The sequence below is a fragment of the Cervus canadensis genome, chromosome 33 (genome assembly GCF_019320065.1).
Source record: "Cervus canadensis isolate Bull #8, Minnesota chromosome 33, ASM1932006v1, whole genome shotgun sequence".
NCBI lineage: Eukaryota > Metazoa > Chordata > Mammalia > Artiodactyla > Cervidae > Cervus > Cervus canadensis.
Window position 1 is genome coordinate 37,826,919 of NC_057418.1, and position 12,173 is coordinate 37,839,091.

At 52.4% G+C, this 12,173-nt stretch overlaps 1 protein-coding gene across 2 annotated transcripts in view; it reads right to left on the reverse strand.

The window, feature by feature from the left end:
* Positions 1 to 12,173, reverse strand: part of WDR27 (WD repeat domain 27) — a 140,806-nt gene that overhangs the window by 93,565 nt on the left and 35,068 nt on the right. The window contains exons 16-20 of one of the 2 annotated variants that reach the window (XM_043457174.1): positions 10,859 to 10,956; positions 9,503 to 9,592; positions 5,232 to 5,353; positions 4,171 to 4,304; positions 1,259 to 1,356 (exon numbers count right to left, since the gene is read on the reverse strand). In XM_043457174.1, coding sequence (XP_043313109.1) covers positions 1,259 to 1,356; positions 4,171 to 4,304; positions 5,232 to 5,353; positions 9,503 to 9,592; positions 10,859 to 10,956 — 542 coding nt within the window. Of the gene's footprint in view, positions 1 to 1,258; positions 1,357 to 4,170; positions 4,305 to 5,231; positions 5,354 to 9,502; positions 9,596 to 10,858; positions 10,957 to 12,173 lie in introns of both variants that reach the window. The other variant, XM_043457173.1, reaches the window with a different exon arrangement.

Sequence of the window (12,173 nt, forward strand, 5' to 3'; positions counted from 1 at the left end):
CAGAGCTGTTGGGAGGATGGGGAGGCCAGGCATGTGGATTTCCATACGGGAGGCATAAGTCCACTGAGAGTTAAGCGAGGTTTGAGATGTCAGGAAACACCCAAATCAAGAGGTGGAATGGCTGTCCTACATGTAGGCACTGAACTCGAAGACAGGTCTGAGCCAGAGATTAGACGAGGAGGCCGTGGAAGTGAACGGTGCCCCCTCCCCACCAGGTCAGGCTGCCTGCATGGAGGACAAGCCTTGAACGCAGCACATGGCAAGGACGCTTCGTCCATGTGGACCAGGAGGGACAATGGTTAAGTTGGCAGCCCAGTGGTTAAGACTCCATGCTTCCACTGCAGGGGTCACGGGTTCAATCCCAGGTCAGGGAACTAAGCTCTCAGCTGCCACGTGGTGTGGCCAAAAAAAAAATGTATATGCGCTAGAAAAGTACAGATTTTCTAGAAAAAGTACTAGATCAAATAATAAACTCAATGCTAAAACCAAAATACTCAGGGATCTGCACTCAAGGACAGAATAACCAGAACACCACACTTCTGCTAAGTGTTTTTGTGTTTTTAGCAAAAGGTTCTAGCATAAAAAAATTACCTTTCTAACTAAAATATACTAGAATCTCTAATACCCTGTATCAGTCCTTCTGAAATTTCAAGAATAAAACTTTTCAAAAGTTTTTTGACTTTTGTCAAAAACTGACTTTTGTAAAGTAATTAGCCTCCAAGTAATAAAAATAAATGAAAAAAAAAAAGAATCTTAGACCTTTGAATAAGTCTATAAGATGACTCCCTAAAGATCAGAGCTTTGTTTCTAAATAAATTAAAGTCAGTGCTCTTTAATTTAAAATGATGATGCAACCACAAAAACTCAAAACATTTTGGGATCAATTTGCTGTTCAACAGCACTGCTGTAACTTTGCCATCTTCCACATGAGATGGGGAACACCGTTCAGTTCATCAAAGGATGCACACGGTAAGTGTAGCCGCATCCTGTTTAAATGCACTAAATCACCGTTACCCAAGAAGCGAGCAGACCAGGAAACTCAGATCCTGTCACTCCTCTACCTCACAGGCTCCCCGCGCCCTCCTTTCCCTTCCCTCTGGGGTTCTTTTCATTATTGAGATGAAGCTGTTACACAGGGCCTCTGAGCTCCACGAGTGCTCAGCCCGAGCCTGGAGCCTGGACCCTCAGCACAAGCCTTTGCCAGAAGGATGACGGTCAGGATGTGGAAACATCGGACGCACAGCAGGAGAAAGGATACAGGAGTGGAAATCATTCACCGCGGACAAGCTGGTGATCTCCACGGCATCGGTCGTGAGGAGCCTGCACACGCGTGTGAACCAGCTCTTCTGTCTGTACCTGCGAGAGGGCGGAGGACGATCAGTCCCCTTGTTCCCCTTTTGCCACACCCAAGATTCTACCTTCAAAAACTTGAAAATAAAAAGTATTCATGTCACTTAATATTAACAATCATATTTCATTAATAAATGTTAATAATAAATAAATTTTATTAGGTAGCAAGTTGACTATCCAAGTTATCCTTTAGGTAACTCTAACTTTTCCTTCAGTAAAACTTCATGAAAAAAATTACTATATATAAAGCCAAGTGCAATTCAACCCTATCTATGAGAAAACAAATTTTTCTCCTAATTTTAAAATAACTGTGTATACTTAGCAAGACTCCACAGATCAAACCCGGGTCTGCTGCATTACAGGCAGATTCTTTACAATCTGAGCCACCAGGGAAGCTTTGCATACTTAAGATACCCAATGAGCTATAAGTTACTTATTGCTGTTCAGCTGCCCAGTCGAGCCTGACTCTTTGTGACTCAGCACCCCAGGCCTCCCTGTCCCTCACCATCTCCTGAACTTTGCCAAAATTTATGTTTATTGCATCAGTGATGCCATCCAACTATCTCATCCTCTAATGCCCTCTTCTCCTTCTGCGTTCAATCTTTCCCAGCATCAGAGGCTTATCCAATGAGTCGGCTCTTTGCATCAGACGATCAAAATACCGGAGCTTCGGCTTCAGCATCAGTCCTTCCAATGAATATTCAGGGCTGATTTCCCTTAAGATTGACTGGTTTGATCTCCTTGCTGTCCAAGGGACTTTCAGGAGTCTTCTCTAGCACCACAGTTCGAAGGCATCAATTCTTTGGCACTCTGCCCTCTTTATGGTCCACTCTCACATCCATACGTGACGACCAAAAAACCATGACTTTGACTAGACAGACCTTTGTTGGAAAAGTGGTGCACAGCCAGGCAATGGCCAAAGCCATTAGGGCTTAGTGTCCAAACCTCTCAGACACTTGAGGTGTAGATGAAACTGGTTGTCAGCCCGTCCCGTCCACAGCGAAGTAACTGCTGGGCAGGGGTCTGATGCAGAGAGCCGGGCGCAGAGTGGTACCCAGAGGGGTGACTCGGAGTGCAGGGATAGGTCTCATGTCCCGGGAGAACAGGCCACATGCATACTCAGGGGACAAGCCAGGCCAAGTCTCAGGAAGTTTGGGAATGAAGCTTAATGATCAGCAGAGATTTCACAGACCCCAGTGTATCCTGCTGAGAGACTGCCCAAAGCCACACAGCAGGATGGCTAAAGAGGCTATAGGAGCAACTTAATGTGGACAGGACAGCCCAGGAAAGGGTCTCAGAGAGAAGAGTCATGTGAGTAAAGGGGCTGCAGACACCCCTGGGGTGGGGAGGGCCCGGAGTGCCTCATGGATAAGGTGTAGGTGTTCCTGACCCAACCCCACACCTGCCCAGGGTGCAGGAGTCCCTAGTGCTGGAGGCTGGCATGTGCCCATCGAGGTGAGGCCGTCAGCACCACGGGGACTCTGGGTCAGAGGTGAAGGATGTGGGAGGGGGCCAAGACAAGAGGCAAACAGCTTGTCCATGAGACCAGCCCCATCCAACACCCAGGGTGCTCCTGGGGCCCTGAGGCATGCAGGCCTAAACAGGTCTCCCTTTCATCTTGCAGTGAGAAACACAGGCGTGATGCCTGGAGCTACAGCAGCCACCTTGTTCTGCAGAGTGACAAGCAGTGGGACAGAGCCACCCAGAAGAGGGTGGTGGGCAGGACCTGATGGAAACACCAACGCCGCGGTGTGAACACAGTGAGCGGCGGGTCGGCTACAGGAAGGAAGCTGGCTGATGGGCCCCCACTATGCAGGACGCAGGACAGGGGAGACTGCGGGCACCACCTTCAGAGATGTGTGAGCCCACCACCATGCTGCTGGGCGCCACCTACGCCCCCTCTGGGGTGGCCGGAGAAGGGAGTCCAGAAACGCCCACCAGGCCCACCAGGCCCACTGCCAGATGCGTGCAGGGACGCTCAGGGCGGCCCCACTGGAACAAACGAGGTGTCTGTATGTGGGAGCCAGGAAGAGCTGCGGCCACCTCCTGTCGCCCGACACATCCCGACAGGTAAACCCACAGAGAGCAGCGTGCTCATGAGCATGGTCGTGATCAAACGTGTGTCACACATGAACCACCCACCGAACCACACGGACACCTGCGGGGCAGCACCTACAGGCCAGGGACGGGGTCCCAGGAGGGGAGCGAGGGGTGGGGCTCAGAGGGGAGGCCTATGGTTCTCTCTGCAGGTTCCATTTTCTTAAACGCTTTGAAAACAAAGACGGCCAAGCATCAGTGTCTGCCAGCACAGGTGTGCCCCGCAGGTGTCCAGCAGACCACACACGCACATCTGGGGATGTGTATGAAAAGCATGCCATGCATGCGTGCTCGGTCACATCAGACCCTTTGCTACCCATGGACTGTAGCCCACCAGGCTCCTCTGTCTGTGGAGTTTTTCAGGCAAGAATACTGGAGTGGGTAGCTATTTCCTTCTCCAGGCAATTTTCCCAGCCCATGGATGGAATTCCTATCTCCTGCATTAGCAGGCTGATTCTTTAACACCTTAGTTTACTATAAACAGTAACTGTCTCACATGCAGAACGTGTTAATCATGTTGCTGAACCAGGGCAGTGGCCCCCTTTCCTGAGTCCCGCCACTGGTGAGCCCCCCCGAGGCCCAGGCCTGGCCCCCAGGGAAGCTCTATGTGAGGAGAAGGGACTTCTGCTCAGAGGAGGGTGTGATCACATCCTGGACTGCATTACTTTATTTACACCCGACACGCGGTTGAGATGCAGTGTCCCCGACCACAGGGGGCGCTACCTCCGTAAGTCGTCCTTGCTGGTGTCGATGTGATGCTTGAGCAGCTGGACCTCGGGGCCCGAGGATGACAAGATAAACGCGTCGATATAATAAAACTGCGCGGACTGGACAGGCTTAGGGAACGTGTCTTTACCCTGCAGTGCAAATCAGTCATCATCACTAATAAATAAGTGTCAGTGAAACCCTCTCATCCTAACACAAACATCCACTTACTATAAATGTACAGAGTGCGTCTTGGTAGAACCAGCGTACAACCTTCCATTCTTCTTCCTCTCTAAACAATGCTACATAATTAAAATGTTGCTGTAATGACTAAAATTTGGAATTCTGACCATTTAAAAACTCTACAATAAAAGAAAGTGGGAACCTGACCATTGAAGCCAAAGTTCTACACGTGTTTTAAGCCTAGTTCTGAGTGTCTGCTCCTCCGACGACTCGGCACAGCCCGTGCAGGGTGCAGAAGTCGCCAGGACTCCGGGCCCCAAAGCCACCCCCCTTTCCCCTCTCGGCCTCCGAGGCCCCACCTGGAGTGCCCAGCCTCCCTCAAGCAGGGCCCCAGGACTCAGTCCCCTTTTACAACCAGACTCACAGGATGAGTGCTAACCGCGTCCTTGAAACCGCTTCCTGCCAGCGAGGAGCCTGGTGACTTAGAGCCGTGTCTCCTGTCCACCCACCCCCTCCTCAACGGTCTTCCTGACTCCCTTTCCTCGGTTTCCAAACAATCTCCCATGAAGTCACCAAAATAAGGCATCTTTCTCCCCAAAACACACTTCCCCCACATACTGTCCTGTGGGCATTATTATCGCCTCTACTATAGCATCACGTTTATTTTTATCTTTAAATTATTCCCATATTTTACTATTGTTCTGCCATTTTCAAGCCATACAAATGTCAGGCTTATTTAACTGTGTGTACATGTGCACGTGTGCCGTGCGTGTTTACGTGTCACGTATGCGTGTAAACACACTCTGCTGCCCGCCTGGCCCCAACCCCCGGCTGCCGCGGGAGAAGCTGGGCGGGGCCCCCGACCGCCCCCGTCTGCGCCCTGGTACCCCCGTTACCAGACGCAGCACTGGCTCCGGGCCGCGCACTGACCACACCCGCAGCGTCCCGTCCTGGGAGGCGGACAGCACCCAGCGGCCGTCGTGGCTCCAGCACACGCTGCCCACCGCCCCGTCATGACCTGAGGGCAGAGCAGGAAGAGCGGGCCTTGAGCCTCCCCAGAGCAGCAGAGCCGCAGCATCCAGAAGGGAGTGACCCCGCGAGCGGAGGCGTCTCCCAGCCAAGCGCCCCAGGGAGCTGACGCCCAAGCGGGTGGGCCTTGCTTCATTTAAAGACCAAACACAGTCTGCAAAGAAGGTGGTAGACGATGACACTGGCCGGCCGATGGTTACAGTGTCTGAGCAATTAGACCTGCAGATAACGGACCGCTTGTCACTTAGCACGTCCCCTCCTTCCCGGGGAATAGGCGGGTGCTCGGGAAGGGAGAGGAAACGCCCAGATCAGGTGGTAACACCAGGGGCAACACCACAGCCGCTCGTGGGGGTCCCCGGCTCCTGCCGGCGCCGGCACCGGCTGCCCAGCTGGTCCGCTCGGTCCGATGAAGCGTCAGGACTCGCTGTGGCTTCTATCTCGGCCCCTCCGACTCTCCCCACGCACCGGCCAGCCCCGCCCTCTCTGCTTGGCGTCAGCCACCTCCGGCTCTGAACCCACACACGACCTGACTTTTGGACCTGTTTTGCCCTCACGACCCCTTAGAAAGGCCATCGCGGCCGGGAGACAACCTTAGAATCACCCAGCACCGCCCCCACGGCCACCGAGAAGTGGATCCCGTGCGGGGAAGGGTTCTCGGAGGCCGACACTTGGAGATTGGCAAGAGAAAACCGTGGTCCTGCGAGAGGAGATTCAGAACCAAGACGGCCGGGCCGGGCTGTCCCTGGGCCACAGCGCGCGCACGTGGGAGAGAAAATCCGCGACGCCTCCCGTGCAGAACAAGGCTGCACCTCTGAGCCCTGCGCTGCCCCGGGGCGGGCTCCACGCGCCTCCGCGTCTCGGACTTCCCCTATCGGATGCTTTGTGACAAACCGCAGAGAAAGAACAGCCAAGGAGGGGACACTCTTGTCTCGGCAAGCTCACCCGAGACGCCCGCGCGCACCCGGGGCTCAGCGTGTGAACTACACTCGGGAACCTGAGATCGGACAGAGAGGTGTAGCATCACCACATCACCCCGGTCAGAGAGCCCCTGGGAAGAAGGGGGGACACCATCCTGGGAGGATGGACAAGCGTAAACACGACCTGGAGCAAACGGAGAGCCAGGACCCGCGGCGGAGAGACACCAGAAATGGCTTTGCTGCCCTCTGCTGGGAGCTACAGCGAAGGCACCACCGCGTCCCCAGGACCTCCTCCCCGCAGAGCCAGAGCCGCCGGCCTGCGCGGAAGGGCGGGAGCTGAACACCTTGAGCTCCAGACGCACCAGCTCACCCCGAGCAACTCCCCTCCCTCCCGCCTCAAACGAGGCTGCTCGGGGCCACCACCTCCCTAGGCGGCCAGAGGCCTCAAGGCCACACAAAGTGGATTCAGCGGGGCTCCCTCGACTCGCCCACGCGGAGCAGACCCCTGCTTCTGGTCCCCCCACACCCCCACCGCTGACGAGCACCGCCCCGCCCCAGGAGCAGATGGATCAGGAGGCTGCCCACTCCCGCCCGAGGATCAGGACAAGACCGCGACTCCCAGGGACCACAGGACCCCAACGGCACCTTCTTCTCCAAGCTCTGCCCTGGACACCGGAAGCGCCAGGACCCCAAGGCCTGTGCAGACACTGGCCTCAGGGTGAGCACCGAGACCCCCAGCCCTGCAGAGCCACGTGCCCCCTGGGGACCCCGCCAGACCCCCTTTCCTCAATGTCTTCTCCCCACAGCCACAGCAGACGGCTCCCACCTCTGATGACTGACCCCCGGGTATGGACAGCAGGACATGCTCGAGAAAAAGAGCAAAAGGACACACAACCCTGACCCCAGCCTCCCCCAGGACACACAGCCCTGACCCCAGCCCTCCCCAGGACACACAACCCTGAGCCCAGCCCTCCCCAGGACACACAGCCCTGACCCCAGCCTCCCCCAGGACACACAGCCCTGACCCCAGCCTCCCCAGGACACACAGCCCTGACCCCAGCCTTCCCCAGGACACACAACCCTCACCCCAGCCTCCCCAGGACACACAACCCTCACCCCAGCCTCCCCAGGACACACAGCCCTCACCCCAGCCTCCCCAGGACACACAACCCTGACCCCAGCCTCCCCCAGGACACACAACCCTGACCCCAGCCTCCCCAGGACACACAGCCCTGACCCCAGCCTCCCCCACAGGATACACAACCCTGACCCCAGCCTCCCCCAGGACACACAGCCCTGACCCCAGGCCTCCCCAGGACACACAGGGACATGAGCAATGGTGGAGGCTGGGGACCAGGCTGCAGGTGCCCACCAACAGGAAGGACCCTGGCAGGGGGCCAGCGGGCCTCAGACAGACGCCGAACTCGAGAGACAGCAGGAGCTCCAGGCTCAGTGCCACCCCTTCACAGGACTTCGTGTGTGCACAACTCCACAGCACTTAATGAAATCTTAATCAGCTTCACCTTCTGAAGTGACTGACCCCAGGGTTTAGCTGCTACACCCCTTGCCCTCCGCCCAACGTGAGGGGTGGTCCTCCCGGGCAGCACTCAGACCCGTCCAGCCGTGACCGCCAGGTGCCAGGTGCACCCTCGGGAGGGTCGGCTCCGGGCCCCCGGCGTCCACGGACTAGACAGGCGTGTTGGACGGGAAACACTGTCAAATCTAAAGCATGAACACAGACCCTGCCAGTGGATGACGCCCACTGGGGTCCGTGGTCATCACACTGCGATGCATCACCGGCTTGTGCTCTCAGAAGTGGAGACCTCCAAGACGGATTTTAACTGAGCACCACGGGGCCCCTTCCACGAACACGCCTCCAGGTCTGGCCCCACAAGCGAAGCTCACCCTGCTCGGCTCAGCAGGGTTCGGCAGAATCCGGTCATTTCGTTCCCCAAGTCAGCCACAGCTCTAGTCTGTTCTTGTTTGAAAGGAACAAGTGTGGCGCTTGCAGATTAACAACAGGACCATATAATGAGGCTGAATCTGTGCCCCAGGGGATTAAAAAAGTCATGCTGAAGCTATGCCCACAGGGCAAACAGGAACCGTGACCTTCAGAAATCTGTGAGCTCCTCCGACAGAACAGCAGGTGAGGGACGTGCGTCAGAAACCCTCCACCTCAGTCCTAATGAGATGGATGAAACTGGAGCCCATTATACAGAGTGAAGTAAGCCAGAAAGATAAAGAACATTACAGCATACTAACACATATATATGGAATTTAGAAAGATGGTAACGATAACCCTATATGCAAAACAGAAAAAGAGACACAGAAGTACAGAACAGACTTTTGAACTCTGTGGGAGAATGTGAGGGTGGGATATTTCAAAAGAACAGCATGTATACTATCTATGGTGAAACAGATCACCAGCCCAGGTGGGATGCACGAGACAAGTGCTCGGGCCTGGTGCACTGGGAAGACCCAGAGGAATCGGGTGGAGAGGGAGGTGGGAGGGGGGATCGGGATGGGGAATACGTGTAAATCTATGGCTGATTCATATCAATGTATGACAAAACCCACTGAAATGTTGTGAAGTAATTAGCCTCCAACTAATAAAAAAATTAAAAAAAAAAAAAAGAAAGAAACCCTCCACCAGTTACCACCCTCACTGAGCAAGCTCACCCTGTAACCACCCCAATAGATAATGCCTCTGACATATGGGTCCCTATAGTTACAGGGACTTAAGCTGGTTTTCAGGAATGTGGAATCAGCTGTGTGTAGCCAGCCAAGCCTGTTGGGACCACTGACCCTAAAACGAGGCCTGTGCAGGTGTCTGACAGACGACCTCCTGACATCAGGGGCCCAGAGCGCCGCCCTCGCCTCGTGGCGGGTGCCTCTGCTTCTGAACGTGTGTCCCACGAAGCAGCATGCAGCCCTAACCTGTCTGTGCAGCACTGACTGCCTCGCCCGGTCCCTACCTCCCACCCCGGCCCCCGCCCCGAAGACCACCCTGCTTCTCGGTCCTGTAAGTGTCCGGCCCCGCCTCGGGGGGCAGGGCTGAGCTCTGCCCTCCCAGCTCCACGCTTGGCTGTCTTGTGTAAACCCTTCCTCTGCTGCAAACCTTGGCATCTCAGCGTTTGCCTCAGTGTCTGGCAAAAGGACCTGACTTGGTAACAAGAGAAAAACACTCACAAATCCACATTAACTAAAATTCTACATCTTACCTGACAAAACAGCAGGCGTCCCAGTAAGATCAGCATTGCAGACCAGGGACAAGTGGTTGGCTAAGCCACAGGCCAGCCGCTGTCCATCTCCTGCTTGAGAAAGTAAGAGAAACTCCTTATAAGTCATAACTCAGAGGCACCACGCTTGCAACAGGTGAAATTATAGAATTTTTCAGTTAACCTGATGTCCGTTTTCTCAGGAAGTGAGGAAACCTGAAACAGGTAACGGCATTTCCTTGACTCCCAGTTGCTGGGCGTGCAGGGCCCCCCAGGGGCTCACGTCACACCCAGCTTCTACGGGCAGGAGCCGAGGGCTGGGGCTGAGGGGCCTTCCCAGGATGTGGGGCTGGTCAGAGGCGGCACTGGGGTCTGAACCTGAACCTGCTGGGACGCCCCGAGCAGCCAGCCTCCCCACCTCCCAGCCTCCTCTCAGGGGCATATCTGCCTCAGCCATTCCATCAAACACTGTCCTAAAGTAAGGCATCATAAATTATACATTTCCCCCATAATATTCAAACCTGAGGATCCCACTTTTATGGTCACATGCTTAGTAAGCACATCAAATATCACATAAATATTTACTGATAATACTACATGTCTAATTTCCCAAAATTATTCAAAAAATTCTTTGGCTGGCTGGAATTCTATGAAAAAAACAAAAGGAAGTCAGTACCCTTTCAGATTTGGGCAGACGGCGGATTTGGGCAGACGGCTGGTCAAACACTCAAGGAGGTGGGGGTGGGGGCTGGTGCACAGACAGACCCTGGACTTGGGCAAAGGCATATTCTCGCCTGTAAGTAGATCTAGAAGCCAGAAATGATGTTTAACTCTGAAAAGAGCTTAGATAGTGGAGCTACCTGGATGAGAGCTGCCTCCTGACGTCTTTGAGTTCACAGAAAGTAAGTAAAGGTGTCCGGTCGCCCTTGAGAGGGAGTGGTTGCCAGGGGCCAAGTGTGCCCGGAGAGAGGCTCCACCCACCGAAGAACCAGGAGACCAGGTCTCCAGGGGGCAGTGGCGGCTCTTCTGTAGCCTCTCTTTGGATGAACCAGCCTCTGTATGCAGCGCTCCTGCCAGGCTCCCTTGGGGCTCACGGAGGAGAAGGCCACATACTCAGAGCACAGACCTGGAACAGCTAATAACCAAACCAGAGCTCCTGCTGCCAGAAGCTGCAGGGCATGTGTGGACGCCCTGGGCTAATCCTAGTGACTTTCCGGGAAGCAAGCTTTGATTTTAATCTAGACTCAAACAACGTCATATGACTTCAAACAACCAACATCTAAAAAATCTATTTAAAATGGAACAACGGGCAAAACAAGAAACTTGCAGTGAAGCACAGCTCTGGCTGGAGCGGCATACCTGAATGCTGAATACAGAGCAGGGCAGCCTGGTCGCGGGCCACGGGCAGCTGCTTGCTCAGTCTGCTGGGCGGAGGACTCTCCAGAGGGTACTCCTTACTTCAAGGAAGATCAGAGAAAATAATTGAGACAGTCCAAAGTAACATTAGAAATAAAAAATATACTAGAAATAAGGTGAGTGTTTCCCTATTTACATGTATAATTTTATTCCACGACATTTATATATATATATGTGTGTGTGTGTGTGTGTGTGTATAAACTCTTACATTCAGAACCATGAAATAATATGTATATGCTGCCTACAGGAGACTCATTTCAGAGCTAAAGACATACACAGACTGAAAATGAGGGGATAGAAAAGCATATTTCATGAAAATAGAAACAAGATAGTAGTAGCAATACTCAAATCAGACCAAACAGACTTTAAAATAAAGGTTATTAAAAAATAAACAATGGCATTATATAATGATAAAGGGATCAATACCAGAAGATATTATACTCATTAACATATATGAACTCAATAAAATAGCACCTAAATATATAAAGCAAATATTAACAGGCATAAGGGAGAAATTAACAACAATACAATAATAGTAGGAGACTTTACCACCCCACTGACATCAAAGGACAAAGCATCCAGAAAGAAAATCAATAAGGAAACATGTTTTAAATGACACAATAGACCAGTTGGACTTAACAGATACCTACAGGACATTCCCCATCCAAAAACAGCAGAATACACATCCTTTTCAAGTACACATGGAACATTCTCCAGGATAGATCATATGCTGGGCTACAAAACAAGTCTCAACAAGAGACAGAGGACAGAAATTACATCAAGCATTTTTTTCAAAACATAATATTATGAAACTGGAAATCAATTACAGGAAGAAAAATGTGAGAAGCACAAACACTAAACAGTAAGTCACTAAAAAACAAATGGGCCAATGAATAAATCAAAGAAAAAATCAGAAAATACCTCAAGACAAACCAAAATGGAAACACAACTTTCCAAAAATTTATGGGATGCAGCAAAATAAGTTATAAAAGGGGAAGTTTTATAGTGCCACAGGCCTTCCTCAAGAAACAAGAAAAAATCTCAAAAAAAACCCTAATCTTCCACCTAAAGGAACCAGAAACAGAAGAATAAACAAAGCCTAAAGTCAGCAAAAGAAAGGAAACAATAAAGATCAGAGAGGAAATAAAATAGAGACCAACAAACAATAGAAAAGATCAGCAAAACAAGAACGGTTTTTTGAAAAGACAAAACAAAACTGAGAAATCTTTAGCCAGGTTATCAAGAAGAGGAGAGGCCC